At 70.2% G+C, this 15,151-nt stretch overlaps 5 protein-coding genes across 5 annotated transcripts; 2 read left to right on the forward strand and 3 right to left on the reverse strand.

Moving 5' to 3' along the window:
- Positions 1–760: 760 nt before the first annotated feature.
- MICPUCDRAFT_51344 (uncharacterized protein) lies at positions 761–1,018 on the reverse strand (the record flags this gene model as incomplete). Its single annotated transcript, XM_003061741.1, has 1 exon — positions 761–1,018. The coding sequence occupies one exon, from the start codon at positions 1,016–1,018 to the stop codon at positions 761–763; it is 258 nt and encodes an 85-aa protein (XP_003061787.1).
- An 85-nt stretch (positions 1,019–1,103) lies between these two features.
- MICPUCDRAFT_63060 (uncharacterized protein) lies at positions 1,104–2,468 on the reverse strand (the record flags this gene model as incomplete). The annotated part of the gene is made up of 1 exon (XM_003061742.1): positions 1,104–2,468. The coding sequence occupies one exon, from the start codon at positions 2,466–2,468 to the stop codon at positions 1,185–1,187; it is 1,284 nt and encodes a 427-aa protein (XP_003061788.1). The 3' UTR covers positions 1,104–1,184.
- A 4,219-nt stretch (positions 2,469–6,687) lies between these two features.
- MICPUCDRAFT_20694 (glycosyltransferase family 4 protein) lies at positions 6,688–8,454 on the forward strand (the record flags this gene model as incomplete). The annotated part of the gene is made up of 2 exons (XM_003061495.1): positions 6,688–7,533; positions 7,711–8,454. 2 exons carry the CDS (start codon positions 6,688–6,690, stop codon positions 8,452–8,454), a joined length of 1,590 nt encoding a protein of 529 aa, XP_003061541.1.
- A 169-nt stretch (positions 8,455–8,623) lies between these two features.
- On the reverse strand, positions 8,624–9,640 carry MICPUCDRAFT_51347 (uncharacterized protein; the record flags this gene model as incomplete). Its single annotated transcript, XM_003061743.1, has 1 exon — positions 8,624–9,640. The coding sequence occupies one exon, from the start codon at positions 9,638–9,640 to the stop codon at positions 8,624–8,626; it is 1,017 nt and encodes a 338-aa protein (XP_003061789.1).
- A 2,689-nt stretch (positions 9,641–12,329) lies between these two features.
- On the forward strand, positions 12,330–12,995 carry MICPUCDRAFT_11175 (uncharacterized protein; the record flags this gene model as incomplete). Its single annotated transcript, XM_003061496.1, has 1 exon — positions 12,330–12,995. A coding segment is annotated over one exon (666 nt), but the record flags the coding sequence as incomplete, so codon positions are not given.
- Between the last annotated feature and the right edge of the window lie 2,156 nt (positions 12,996–15,151).

A 15,151-nucleotide genomic window follows, 5' to 3' on the forward strand; every position in this document is an offset into this window, starting at 1 on the left:
CCGCCCGCGCGCGTCTCGCTCGCGGCGGCGTCGAGTCGACGCTCGAGCGCGTCGTAGAAGTGGTAGTGCGCGGCGGTGAACTTCGCGTACGCGGTTCTGGACGTCAGCGCCGCGAGCGTGCCCGTGCCGAAGACCTGATGATGCGATGGAGAGAGAGAGGCGCGGGAGGAGGGGGGCCTGGGGGGTGAGGAAGCGGGCGACGAGCGAGAGAGCGCCGACGAGCGGACGAAATCGACGACGTCATCGATCGAACGAACGAACGAGCGAGCGCGGGTGGACGGCTCTGCGCGCGCCTTCATGTCGTGCGCGCCGCTGCGCATGACGCCGTCCAGCGCGTAAGACAGCCCGATCTTGTTCGCCTCGGACGACTTGAATATGTTCCCCGGCGTCTCGCGGAACCGCTCCTCCGTGGAGATGGAACGCGACGACGCGGGCAGCGCGAGAGACGACGACGACGACGACGACGACGACGACGACGAAACGCCGTTTCCACCGCGCGTCGCGACGACGCGCGCGAAGGCGCTCGCGCGCCGAAGGACCGTCGCCATGGCGGCGGTCCTAGCGATCGCGCGGGATCACGCCGGAGGTGAGAGCGAGATCGCGGCGGAGACGGAGCGCGCGACGTGGAGTGCGTGTGGATCTCGTTCCTTTCCAACAAAACCAAAACATCTACTACTCGTCACTCGCCCGTCGCCTTCGTCCACCTACCCGACGCCCCACCCCGCCCTCATCGCTCGCGCGATTCTCGACGCTCGCCACCTCACCTCCCACCCACGCGATCGCGCGGGATCAACCTGAGCTCCGAGCCGTGCTTCAAGAACACGTTCCCCGACGTCTGCGCCGGATTGATGCCGACGCCGTCGTTCGTGATGATCGCGGACGTCGCCGCGGGGACCTTGAACTCCTCCGCGGCGTATCGAAGCACCGCGGTGAACGGCGCCTCCTCGGGGACGTTCAACACCCGGAACGGAAGCTTCGGGTCCGACGTGAGCGTGATCTTGAACGAGACTTTCGACATCGCGCGTCGTCGCGCGTCGCTCCGCGCGTCGTTCGAGTGAACGAGGACTCGAGGATTCGGGCGCGAGACAGCAGTGCTGAGAACGAGGTTTACGTCGTTTTCGTCGTCGCAAAAATTCACTCTACGCAACAGCCGTCAGTCCCTCTCTCCCCTCCATCGCGCGTCGTCAGTTGTTCCCTTTGAGCCACTTGATGATCCTCGACAGCGACGCGTGCGACTCCTCCGAGATGCTGTCCAGGTTCTCGTGGAACGCGCGGAACCGCTCGAGGACGCCGGCCATCGCCGCGAGGCCCCCCTCGGGCATCGAGCACACGACGTCCGCTCTCAACGCGGGTTGGTTCTCCACGAGGAACGCGGCGAGTAACGCCGCGTACGCTTGCGTTATCAACCCATCCCCCTCCTTCTCCCTCGCTTCGATCATCTCCGCGGTGACCTCGTCGTCCTCGGGTTCGTTCGCCGCCGCGGCCGCGGACGCGCGCGTCTTTCGCGTCTCTCGCTTCCCGTCGCCGTCGCCGTCGCCGTCGCCGTCGCCCTCCGACGCCTTCTTGATCACGTTCCCGTCCTCGTCCACGGGCCCGGCGCCGCCGCTGCGGACGAATATCTGCGTCAGAAGCTCGACGAGCCCGACGTGCCGCGACGCCAACGCCGCGGCGGCCGCGCGCGCCTTCGCCGCGGACTTCAGCGTCGTCTTCTTGCCGTTCTTCCCGCGATGCGCGCCGACGCACTCCAACGCGCCGACGTCCGTCTCGAGCGTCCGAAGCGCCTTGCACGTCTCCGCGTCGATCTCGCACATGTTCACGAGGAGGCACATCGCCGCGTTGAGCATGTCCGCGGCGACGCCGCACTCCGCGTCCTCCTTCGCCTGCCTCGCCGCCGCCGCGGGCCCCAACCCCGCCCGCGTCGCGTTCTTTCGAACCTCCCCCGATCGAATCGCCGCCTCCTCGCGTTTCTCCTTCGACGGCCCCGCGCCCGGGATCAACCCTTGCAGCGCGGCGCACCACGGCACGAGCGACGCGGCGTTGTCTAGCCCGCCGTCGCACGCCCGCACCGCCGCGCACCCGGCGGGGTTCTCGTTCGTGAGATTCGTCAACACGTGCACGACCGACCGGAGCACGCTCGCGCACAGCCGCGCGTCGACGCCCAACCCGCCGTCTCTCGACACGCGCACGCCGCACACGGTCTCGCCCGCTCTCGCGTCGTGCGCCGACGCCGCGGCCGCGGAAGCCAGCGCCGGGATCGCGCGCAGGAGCGAGTGCGTCATCGTCCACCGCGCGGGTTCCCCGGTGCGGTTCCCGTCGACGTCCGCCCTGCCGTCGTCCAACCACGCGATGGACGCGTCCACCGCCGCGGCGACGCGCGAAAAGTTAAACGTCGTCGGCGACCCGGCGGCGGCGCCGTCGTCGCTGAGGCGCTTCGCGACCGCCGCGGGCACGGGCGAGGACATCGGCATCGTCGCGTCGACGACGAACGGCGACGGCGACGGCGACGGCGACGCCGGGACGGGGGCGCCCGCGGTCGCCGCCGCGCCGCCGGGCGACGGCGTCAGAACGAGCGGCTTGATCCTCTTCTCGGGCGGCGCCGACGCGTCCGCGCCCGTCGGGTCGAACGGACGCTTCACGCCGACGCCGTCGAACGGAGACAGCGGCTTCGTCTCCGCGGCTTCGTCCGCGGCGGTGGCGTCCATCGCCGTCGGCGCCGGGGACGCGAGCGAGACGTTCGCGCGCGTGGGCACGAGCGACAGCGCGCCGTCGACGCCTTCGATCTCCGTCGCCGTCGCCGTCGCCGTCCCGCCGCCGCCGCCGCCGCCGCGGGAGAGGTCCCCCAACACGACCGCGTCCGCGCACGACTGCGACCCGAACGTCGCGGACTCGACGACGCGCATGCACCGGAACAGCCGCGCGAACGACCGCGACGCGACGCGCGCCACGTCCTCCGCCCCTTCCTCGCCGCCGTCGCCGTCGTCCATCTCCGCGTCGTCCTCCGTCGATCCCGCCGCGATCCCCGCCGGCGCCGCGCGAGCGAACACGCGCGATCCGACGCGCGCGACGTCCCGCGCGGCGTCGTCCGCGAGCGACGCGACGCGCAGCATCACGCCGTCCCGCGCGAGCCTTTCCTTCAGCGTCCCCCACCCGCGCATCTTCTCCTCGTCCGCTCGCTCGTCCTCCTCCTCCTCCTCCCCCGCGTTGGTCCGCCCGGCTCTTCGCACCGCGTCGCGCGCGCTCGCCTCGGCGGCGAGCTTCTCGTGCGTCGCGAGCGCTCGGTGCGTCGTCATCAACGTCAGCGTCTGCGGCGATATCTCCTCGTCGGGGAGGAGTTTCAACGCGGCGAGCGCCTCGCGCATCGCGACGGTTGCCTCTTTCGCCGCCCGCGCGGTGACGATGGATCTGAACCCGCCGCCCGCGCCGTCGGGAACTGTTGGAACGTCGCCCGCGCCGCCGCCTTCGTCCTCGTCCGGTCCCAACAGATACGCCAGCGCGGCCGCGCTCGCCGGGTCCGCGAACACCTCCGCGCACTCCTTCGCGCTCAGGTCCTGCGCGCCGGCGTACAAGAGCGTCGCCGCGGCGAGGCGCATCGCGTTCGGCGGCGGCGCGAGGTGCCTCTCGAGGACGCCCGCGGCAGAAGACGCGTCCTTGAACGCGCGCGCGGCGATGGAAAACCCCGCGCGCGCGATGGCGCCGGACAGCCCGTTCGACGCGAGCACGCGTCGCCGCTTCGCGTCCACGCAGAGCGTCGTCAGCGCGACCGCGGACCGCAGACGCGACGACGACGGCTGGTCGTCGCCGACGCCTGAGAGCGCGTACTGCGCCTCGTCCACGTCCGCGAGGTGTTCGCCGCTCTCCGGCAGCGGTCGCTCGGGGTCGGCATCATCTCTCGCGTCGTCGTCGTCGTCGCCGCCGCCGCCGCCGCCGCCGTTCGGGCCGGTCAGGATCGACGTGTTCAGCGGCGCGGCGCCTTTCTTCGTCCGTCCCGCCTTCGACCTCGACTTCGGCTGCTCCGCATCCGCGCTCGTCCGCGTCCTCGCGCGCGTCCTCGACGTTCTCTTCGCGCCCCCCGTCCCCGTCCCCGTCCCCGTCCCCGTCCCCGTCCCCGTCCCCGTCCCCGTCCCGCCGCCGCTCGACCCCGGGCTCGTCGAGTCGTCCCCTCCGGGCCCCCGTCGATCGTCTGAATCCATCGCGTCGTCCATCGCGGCGGCTCGCCTCGCCGCGTGCTCCGCCGCGGCTCGCTTCGCCCACGCCGGCGTCGCCTCCGCGGCGTCTCTCGCGTCTCTCGCGTTCTTCCCCGCCGTCGCTCGCGTCGGCGTGCCGAAGAGGTTCCACTCCGCGGGCTCCTCGTCCTCCGAGCTCTCCCCGAGCTCGAAGTCCTCCACCTCCGCCCAAGTCACCTTGCGTCGCTTCGACGGCGTGTGACTGTGCGCGCGCGCGCTCTTGAACGGATCGTTGTAGAGGCCGTCCGCGGGCGACGGCGGCCTCGCCGCGCGCGCGCCGTCGAACGCGCCGCCGCCGCCGTCGTCGCCGTCGTCGTCGTCGCGCGCGTCCCCCCGATGGTGAGATCCGACGAGATGAGGCGGGATCGAAACCGCGGGGCCGACGTCGAAGTCCGCGGAGCTCTCGAAGTCGAACGGATCCGGCGCGGCGCTCTTCGGCGCGGCGGCGTCGTCGCACGCGCTGGTGGCCGCCTTCGCGAACGCGGCCGCGATCGTGCCCTGCGTCGACGCGGGAGCGGCGCCCTCCTTGCGACGGTACGTCGCCGGCGCGTTCGCCGCGACGGCGCCGTCGTCCTCCGCCGCGCTCGCGACCGCGTCTCGCTCCGCGCCCCTCGACGCGAGCATGGCGCTCATCTCCGTCGCCTTCTGCCGCCGCTTGTACATCTTGGAGAGGAACACCATCGCGCCCGACGGGGAGGAGGATCGGCCGCCCGGTCCTCGCGCGCCGTCGTCGCTGCTCCGCGCGCTCTGGCGACGACGCGACGAGAGACGATTTGAACATTTTTTTTTTCGCGCGGGATCCGGCGCCGCGGCGAGCGTACTACTGTACGAGTACACGAGTACAGACGCCGTCTGACTGAGATCCCATACCGCGCCGACGCGAAAAACGGCCGGCCGCACGCGGGGACGGCGAAACGCCCCGACGCTCTCGCGACCACAAAACAACACGAAAGAAATATCCTCGACGACGCTTCGCTCGCGCGAGGACGACACGCGCGCGTCCTCCGCGGCTCGGAGAGACGTCGCGCGCGCGCGCACCGCGCGTCGTCTGTCTCAAGAACCGCGAGGACCCGCGCGGGGCGGCAAACCGGGCGCGAAGTCGCCGCGCGCGCGTCCGCGCGCGAGATTCGCCTTGGGCACCGTCGAAACCTGAGCCAGCCGCGTCCGCGATACGCATCGCGCGTCAAGCGGCGCGATGGAGACGCCGCCGCCGCCGCCGCCGCCGCGCCCGCCGCGAGGCCCCGCGCCCCTCGACCGCGACGCGACCGCGCGTCCCGCGGACGCGTTCTCCCTCGGGAAGATGCGCGAGGCGATGGACACGAGGGTGACGCAGGCGAAAGCGGACCTGCAGCGCGCGCTCGCGAGCACGCGCGAGAGCCTCGCGACGCCGACGAGCTCGTCGGAGACGTCCAACGGCGGGCCGTATCCGACCATCAACGCGTTCACGGAGCTCGCGCGGCGCGTCCCGGACACGGTCGCGAAGCTGGCGCCGGACGATAACGTCCTCCTGAGCCGCGTGCGCACGGCGGCGGCGCAGCGCGTCGGCGGCATGCGTCGCTCCTCCACCGCGGATCAGCTCGCGAGCGGGGACCACTTCTTCGGGGCCGACGCGGGCGCCGACGCCGACGGCGGCGGCGGCGCGGGCGGCGCGGCGAACGACGCGCGGGTCAGCGGCGGCGAGGTCAAGGGCGACGCGGTCGCGGCGCCGGGGACGCTCCCCAGGCCGCAGATGCCGGTGATGCCGTCCCCGCCGACGCTGCCCGAGTGGGACATTTTCAAATCTTTAAAGACGTCCGCCACGTCGGCGAGCTCCGGCGGGGGTCGGTCCGGCCCGATGTCCGACGCCACGTTCGGGCGGCCGCGACGACGAAGTGGAAGCAACGGCAACGGCGGCGGGGGGGGGGACTCGAACGCGTCGTCGCGGCGGTCGACGTCGCCGTCGAGGAGGGAAGATGAACTGTCGCAGCCCGGCGACTTTGGCGTCGCGACCGCCGCGCCGACGCGCAAGGCGTTCGCGATGCCGGACGTGAAGCCTCCGACGGAGTGGTTGTCCGACATTCACGACGCCGGGTCTACCGCGGTGCAGGAGTGGCTCGAAAAGGCGAAAGAGAAGGCGAAAGACGGCGAGGGGAAGATTGGCGTGATGCCGGGGATGAAGTTTAAGTTTGGTCCGCCGGGGGGCGTCGGCGCGGGGTGGAAAAAGGCGGACGAAGCGGCGTCGGGCGCGGACGTCGACGCCGCGCCGGGCGCCGCGGCGGAGTCGCCGATAACCCCGGGGAAGGAACCTAAATCGTCTTCGTCGTCGCGGTTCGGGCGCACGTCGTCGATGACGTCGATGTCGTCCCGCGACGGCACGGAGAACGATCCTGGGGAGGAGACGGAGCTCCTCGACGCGTCCGTCGAGATTTCCCCGTCTTCGGCGGATGAGCGACGGACGAAGAGGACGTCCAGCGACGTCGCGGTGATGCCCAGGGCGGACGAGGAACGTCGCGCCGCGGCTGCCGCGGCGGTGTCCCGAGGCGCGAGCTCGAAGAAGGGTCAGACGGGCGGGCCCGGCGACGGCGTCGCGAGTAAACAGAAGTCGCTGAAGGACCCCGGTCGATCCATCGCCATCGTCACGACGGCGGCGCTGCCGTGGATGACGGGCACGGCGGTGAACCCGCTGCTTCGCGCGGCGTACCTCGCGCGGCGGGGGTTGCACGACGTCACGCTCGTGATCCCGTGGCTCGCGCCGTCGGAGCAGAAGATCATCCACCCTTCGATCGTGTTCGACTCTCCCGAGGAACAGAGCGCGTACGTGCGAAAGTGGGTGAAGGAACGCTGCGGGTTCGAGCCTTCGAACCTAAAGATGGACTTCTACCCCGGGCGGTATCACACGGACAAGTACTCGATCTTACCCGTCGGCGACGTGAGCGAATACATCACGGACAAGTCGCACGACGTCGCGGTCTTGGAGGAGCCGGAGCACTTGAACTGGTATAACAGCGGGGAGAGGTGGAGCGACAAGTTCCAACACGTCGTCGGCATCGTGCACACCAACTACCTCGAGTATGCAAAGATGGAGGCGCACGGGAACGTCAAGGAGAAGGCGCTGCGGCTCGTGAACTCGTGGGTGTCGCGCTTGCACTGTCACAAGATCATCAAGCTGTCCGACGCGGTGCAAGAGTTCCCGCGGTCGGAGACGGTCAACGTCCACGGCGTCTCCGAGGTGTTTTTGGAAGTCGGGAAGCGGAAGGCGACCGCCGCCGCCGCCGCGATGGCCGCGCAGAACGACCCGGACTCCGCCGCGGCGACGTCCGCGGGGAGAGCGGTGAGCAACGTGTTGCGATCGAAGAGGCGAGCGGCGAAGGAGCGGAAGGAAAAGGCGCGAGCGGACGCGGCGAGAGGGCGCGGCGCCGACGGGACCGCGGCGACCGAGCCCGCCGGGACTCCCGCGACGACTCCCGCGGAACCGCCGACGCCCGAGCGCGTGACGCCGTCGAACGAGGTGTTCACTAAAGGCTGCTACTTCCTCGGCAAGGTTGTCTGGGGCAAGGGATTCCACGAACTCCTCGAGAGAGTCGAGGCGCACAACACGAGCGCCGACGGCGCGGCGTACCCGCTCGAGTTGGACGTCTACGGCAACGGCGAGGACTTTCACTCCGTGACGCAAACGTCGGCGGAGAAAAATTTACCGCTGACGTTCCACGGCCGCGCGGACCACGCCTCGGACGCGATGCACGACTACAAAGTCTTCGTGAACCCGAGCCTCTCCGACGTCGTCGCGACGACGACCGCGGAAGCGCTCGCGATGGGGAAGTACGTCATCTGCGCGTCGCACCCGTCGAACGAATTCTTCAGCTCGTTTCCAAACTGTCTGACGTACGACAGCCCCGAGGAGTTCTCGAAGTGCGTGAAGAAGGCCCTGAGCACGGACCCGACGCCGCTGTCGAGCCGCGACCGATACAGGCTGTCCTGGGAAGCCGCGACGGATCGGTTCTTGGACGCCGCGGAGCTCGGGGAGGAGCAAGTGTCCGGTCCGGGGACGTCGAGGACGGGGAAAGCCGGGGAGACCCTCGTGCACGCGTTGCATTCGAACATGTTGAGACGGGAAAAGTTTCGACGAGCCGCGGGCGCGGGCGCGAACACGATGACGCCGCCGGAGAGGCTGGACGGGACGTGGGAGCCGGAACAATTCACGGAGAAGACGGTGTTTAGCGCGGGGGAGAAGAAGGACATCACGCGGAAGTGAAACGAAGAGCCGAGTAGGTAGAAGAACGAAGCATTTTTTTGTACCATCGCTTTCGATTGAAAGAACTCAGTTCACGTCGTCGCATCACGCGTCGTCGTCGTCGTCGTCGTCGTCACATCGGAGACGTCGTCTCGTTTCACTCCCGTTCGTTCTGCACTTCTTCTGTCGTTCACTGCCGCGTCAGCATCACCGCGGAGACGGCGCCCTGATCGGACAGCAGCTCAAACGTCGGCGTCCCGCCCTCCGCGATGAGCGTCGCCACCTGACCCAGCGTCTCGAGTTCCGGCATTCGCGGGCACTCGGGCGCGATTGTCCCCGCGTCGTCGACGTCGTCCGCGCGCGAGTTGGACAGCATGTAGACGCTGTCGTCTCTGAGGACGAACGCGTTGCACCAGTCGTCGCGCCCGGCGACGTGCTCCGGGCCGGGCGTGTACTTCCACGCCTCGTTCGTAAACTCGAACGATCCGTCTTCGCGCTCCTTCACGCTTCGCATCAGACCGACGTTCGCGCTCGCGATCTTGGTCTCGTCCTCGGGGTCCATGAACACCCACGCGTTCGGGGCGGCGCCTTGAAACACGCTCAAGAACGTCGGCGTCGCGCCGAGGATGGAGACGTACTTTTCGTCGTTCGCGACCATCGTCCCCGACCACAAGCCGGGCATCGCCTCGGGCCACTTCGCGGCGTAGTCCTCCTCCTCGTTCGCGGAGGCGTCCAGACCGAAGGCTTCGTCCGTGAGCGCGGCGGGGGAGCGCTTCAGGATCACCGCGCGGTCGGCGCCGATCGCTTCGAGGTCGATCCCGGCGCCGTCGTTCTCGAACTCCCCCGGGGATGGCACGGGGGGACAGTCGTCGTAGTCCTCCACGCCAGAGTCTTTCGCGCACGCGTACATCGTCTCCTTCTTCTCGTCGAACGCCAAAGAAACGCACCCGACGTCGCCGTTCACGGGCATCCAATCGTCCGCCGACGTCGCGGCGACGTTCTTGCCCTTCACGCGGTAGCCGCCGTCTTTCTCTTCCACGCCGCCGTACTCGTTGATCACCGCCGCGGCGATGGCGTCGCCGTCTCGCGCGTCGAAAAACAAAACGACGTTGCGCACGACGTCCGGGTGCCCGGCGTACATGACCTCCGCGCCCTCGACGCTCGCGTCGATCGCGCGGACGATGCGTCCGAACCACTGGCCGTTCATATCGGCGGGGCGGAGCGTCGGCGCCCACTGCGGCGCGAGCGGAGAGGGAGGGAAGGAAGGAGGGAAGCGCGTGATGACCTCATCGTCGGAGGCGAAGAGGGAAGAGGAGGCGACGAGGCGGGCGACGACGACGACGACGTCCGCGAGAAGAAAGAAAGAGCGCGCGCACCTCCGCGTCCGTGACCACCTGCGCGCCGGCGGCGAGCGCGAACGAGAGGAGGACGAGCGCGAGGGCGGGAGGGATCGTGGAGGTCTTCATGACGACAGGACGCGCGTGCGGCCGCGCGCGAGGGAGTGCGCGATACGCGCTGACGAGGACGCCGTGGTCGCCGTCCGTCGCGACGAAAGTCTCGGACGACGCGCTGCCGCGTCTTGGACCGCGCGACGTGGCACGTCGTGGTTCGGGACGACGCCGCACTTCCGCGCGCGCGAGATGGCGTCCGCGGCCGCGCGAGCGCGCTGTATCGCGATCCTCCTGCTCCTCCTCCTCGCGACGGGCGCGGACGCGCAGCGCGCGGCGGCCGCGCGGAGAGGCGGCGGCGGCGGCGCGAGAAGAGGCGGTGGAGGGTTCGCGGGAAGAAGCGTCGGAAGGGCCGCGACCGCGCGCGGAGGGTTCGGCGCGCGGGGCGCGGCGACGCGCGCGAACGCCGCGCGCGGAGGGTTCGGCGCGAGACCTCGCGCGGGGACGCGCGCGAGCGCGGGTCGATCGAGCGGCGCGACGCGCGCGGCGCCGGCCGCCTCGCGAGCGGCGCCGCGTCCGCAGACGCAACAAGCGCGAGCGCAAACCACGCCGCCTCCGCGCGAGGTCTCGCGCCCGCGCGAGCCCGCCGAACCCTCGGCGGACGCGTTCGCGCGGCCGCGGAACGTCCCTCGCCCGGCGGCGTCGCGCGGCGGCGTCGAGAGCCGCCCTGATGACGCGACGACGACGGACGCGGCGTTCTACGACGCGCTCGAGAGCGCGCCGACCGTGGACGTTCGCCCGCGGAGGAGTCCCGGCGACTTTGACGACGACGACGACGCGCGCGCGGCGACCGCGACCGCGGGAGCGACGATCGAACCAGAACTACTGAACGACGACCCCGCGGCTCGAACGACTCGACCGCGTCCGGAGGCGGCGGCGGCGGCGGCGACGACGACGGCGGAGACGCCGACGGTCGACGTGTCACCCGATGTCGCGAGCGCCGCGCGAGGGGGGACGAAGCGGCCGAGGGAGGTACCGGGCGCGGGGGGCGGGGCGACGACGACGACGACGGACGCGTCTTCGCCCGAGACGACGACGACGACGACGACGACGACGCCCGCCGCGACCGAGGTCGACGCGCCGAGCGCGAAGCCGCGACCGACGCTTCCGTCCGACGCGGCGGCGGCGGCAACGACGGCGACGCCCGTCGACGCGCCGTCGAACCCGCAGGCGCAGCCGGCGACGCAGACGCCGACGCAACCGCAACCGGCGCCGATCGAGACGCCCAAGGAGACCGTCGACGTCCCCGCCGCCGCGATCGATAACCGCCCGAGACCTGCGGCGGCGGCGACGACGCCGACGACGACGACGCCGACGACGACGCCGATCGATACGACCCCCGCGGCGGGCGCGGATCCGGTCGTCGCCGCGCCCGTTCAAACGTCCGATCCGAACCCGAACCCGGGCGGGGGTTCTTTCGCGGAGCCGACCGTCGGCGCGGTGGACGCGACGCGTAGCGCGCGACGGCCGGCGACGAGCGCGAGCGCCGCGGCGTCGGACGTTTCGGACGTGTCGGACGTGTCGGACGCCGCCGCGTCGTCGTCGTCGTCGTCGTCGTTCGGCGGCGGCGGATCCAACTTCGATCGCGGCGGCAATTCGAACGCCCTCGGCGGCGGCGCCAACGCCAACGCCAACGCCAACGCCAACACGAATAATCCCTTCTTTTTCGTAGGCGGCGGTCGCGCACCGCGCGGCGGGCGACCGTCCGCGCCTCGAGGGTTCCGCGGCGGCGGCGTCGAGCGAGAGCCGTCGTGCGCGGCGAATGTCAAAGGCGGCGGCGGCGACGCGCCGGATCGACCGTCCGCGCCGCGTCGCGAGCGCGATCGCGTGATCGTCCGGTTTCGCCCGAAATTCTCCGCGGAAAGGTTCAGAGAGGCGAGGCGCGTCGTCGAGGCGAGACGCCCGAAGGCCGCGGCGGGGAAAGGAGAGGGCGCGAGCGACGTCGCGGAGTTTTTTACCGCGCTTCACGCCGCGGAGGCGGCGTCGCCCTCGCCTTCGACCGGCCGCCACCGCCGTCTCCTCCTCCTCGGCGGCGGCGGCGGCGGCGACGACGACGACGACGACGACGACGACGCGCTGTCGTATCGTCCGTCTCTGCGCGCGGCCGCGCCGGCGTTCCGAGTCGCGGTCCTCGACGGCGCGTCCGCCGCCGACCGCGACGCGTTCTTGCGCGAATACGAAGACGACATCGAGTCGTTCGAGACCGACGTCGAGATGCGAGCGTTCGACGTCGACGTCGACTTCGACTCCGACGCGAACGCGAACGCGAACGCGCCGGGTCCCGTGATGCGCGCGGCGTGTCCGTACTCGCAGACGTCGCTGACCGACGCGCAGTGGAACTTAGACCGCGCGACGTACGAGCAGATGCAGATGCCGAACGCGGCGTCGATCTCGCCCGCGACGATCTCGCGTCTGGACGGCGCGTACGACCCGCCGGACTGCCTCTGCGGCCGCGGCGTCCACGTCTACTCGCTCGACACCGGCGTCGGGGTCACGCACGAGGATTTCACACCGCACGGTCGCGTCGAGTCGGGGTGGAACTTCGTCGGGTGCGACGGGAAAGTCTTCGACGCGTCCGGTCACGGGACGCACGTCGCCGCGACGGCGGTGGGCGCGACGTCCGGGATCGCGAAGTGCGCGTCGCTGACGCCGGTGCAAATTTTGGACGGCGAAGGCCGCGGCTCCTCCTCCGACGTGTTGTCCGCGCTGGATTGGGTCCTCGAGCGGGAGATTCCGCCGGGGCATCGCAAGGTGGTCTCAATGTCCGTCGGCGGGCCGAGGAGCGAGGCCGTCAACGCCGCGGTCCGGGATCTGACGTCGCTCGGCGTCGTCGTCGTCGCCGCCGCCGGGAACGAACGCGAAGACGCGCGCGGCGTGTCCCCGGCGTCCGAGCCCACCGCGTTGACCGTCGGGAGCACCGCGTGTCGCGTCGCGAAGACCGACGGCGCGCGGTGCGCCGGGGACGCGATGTCGCCGTTCTCCAACTACGGCCCCGTCGTGGACGTGTTCGCCCCCGGGAGCGACGTGCGGTCCGCGTGGAAAACGTCGGACGCGTCGTACCGAGTCGTCAGCGGGACGTCGATGGCCGCGCCGCTCGTCGCCGGCGCGGCGGCGCTGTACCTGGAGAAGTACCCGACCGCGAGCGTGGAGGACGTCGCCAGGGCGGCGACGCAGACGGCGACGGCGTTGAACGGGGTGGAAGGGGAGGGGAGCGGCGGCGGCGGCGGCGGCGGGAGGGTGCTGAACTTGCCCGCGATGTTGGCACGCGCGCCTCCGAGCGGCGGCGGCGGCGGCGGCGGGTGAGCGTCGTCGAGCGTCGAGAGGCCGAGGACGACGCGGGAGGGACGGACGCCGGCGACAAAGTCGCCGCCTTGTAGCGCCTTGTGATCGACCACCCATCGCGTCCGACGACGACCTCGAAACTTGACTCGCCCGACAGCCAGTGCAGGCAGCAGTGACTGCGCTGCAGGCGTTCCGACTTTCCAAATCCGGAATTTGCCGGCCGACCGCGACTGGCTTGGATTTCCGTTGGTCCGCCCTCTCGCTCGCCGACGTCCCGCACACCGCACCGCGTCTGATCGCTCGCTGTAGGCCGGAGATCGCCGCAGCAGCGACCGCGCGGGCGCAGACGAACGAAGCGGCGAACCGATACGCGCGGCGTGTCCGGTGGGTCCGTCTCCGTTCGATCGTCTCCCGCGGGACGAATCTGATTTTTTCTCGTCGGTCGCGCTCGGCCGCGATCGATCGCGCGGGATGGCGGACGGCGGCCGCGACGAGTCGTGGCTCGCGAAGAGCATGAGACAGGGGGAATGGCCGCGCGAGCGCCCGCTCGCTCAGGGCGATCGCACCCCGGTGACGATACAGCCGTCGTGGATGTCCAAGGACGGCGGCGACGCGCGCAGGAACGCGCCTCGACTCCGAGGGCTCTCGGGCGCTCCTCCGGAATCGACGTCGATCACCCCGAGGAAGGCGGCGCGCAGCAGCGATCCGAGGCTGTACCGGCCGCAGGACGTGTTGGAAACGTCCGGGGCGTACATCGCCGCGCACGACGTCGTGAAGCTCCCGGCGTTGGACTCCACCCATCGCGGCGGGCCGTTCGCGGGGACGTTCAATCGCCCGAAAACCTTACCGCGACGCGCCATCGGAAGCGGGGTCTCCTCCATCGCGAATCAGACCGGAACCCCGCGGACGCCGCCGCGCGCGCTCGCGGACGCGACCGCGACGAAGCGACGGAAGCACGCGCCGGGAGGATCCGGCTCGCAGAACGTCAACCCGGCGGCGGGGATCGAGACGAGCGACGAGATCATCGAGTACTACGTGAGAAACGGAATGGGCGCGGAGGTCAAGCTCTTTTACTGCGTCCCGACGGCGACGGACGACGACGCGACGTTCGCGCCGTACGACCTCAGAGTCGTCTCGAAGGACTTCATCACCGCGCACAAGCACTTGGAGCACTACACGATGGCCGCGTCCGGGGTTGTGCACGTGCGACCGGGGGTGGTGAGCGAGTTTTCGCCGCTCGGGGCGTGGATCCGAGACGCGTCGGTGTTCGCGCTCTTGCGACAGATGCCGTTTTTTCGGCACTACCTCGCGCGGAAGATGTTCACGTTCTGGAAACAAAACGTGCGGTACCGGCTGTACGCGACCGTCCGCGCGAAGATCGAGCGGTCGCTGTTCCTCGTGAAGCCCGCGTTTAACCCGACGGTGATGGCGCTGGGCGCGCTGTGCAACGAACTCAGGGAAAACGCGCTGGTGACGCTGAACCCGACGTCGCTGTACGTCGTCGACGAGTTCAAGGAAGCGCAAGAGAAGCAGAGGAAAGAGAAGGCGTACCCGACGATAGAGTCCGTGGGCGAGCGCATGCAAGCGTGCCTCGAGAAGGTGATTCGCGTCGTCGTGGACGAGGTGAGAAGGATGAAGGTTGTCGCGGAGACGAACAAATCGTTAGCCGCGACGGTGAGCAAGACGAAGAGCATGGTGCAGCTGAAACGCGAGCGGCACGAGCGGTCGCGGGCGTACAAGCGGTGCGTCGAAGAGAGCGCGATGCTCCCGACGCTCGTGCGGCTGGCGGACTTCATGCTCACGGAGGCGCTCGTCGGCATGGGCCAGAACAACATGAACGCGTTGATGTCTCTCTTCGCGGCGTCGACGGAGGATCCCAAGTCCAAGGGCGTGTTCGTCACGACCGTCGCGTTCGCGCACGACCTCACGACGTTCACCCCGAACGCGGACGTGATGATGAAGGCGTTGGACGTGTCCGTCACGCAGGG

The sequence above is a fragment of the Micromonas pusilla genome (genome assembly GCF_000151265.4).
Source record: "Micromonas pusilla CCMP1545 genomic scaffold MICPUCscaffold_10, whole genome shotgun sequence".
NCBI classification, from domain to species: domain Eukaryota; kingdom Viridiplantae; phylum Chlorophyta; class Mamiellophyceae; order Mamiellales; family Mamiellaceae; genus Micromonas; species Micromonas pusilla.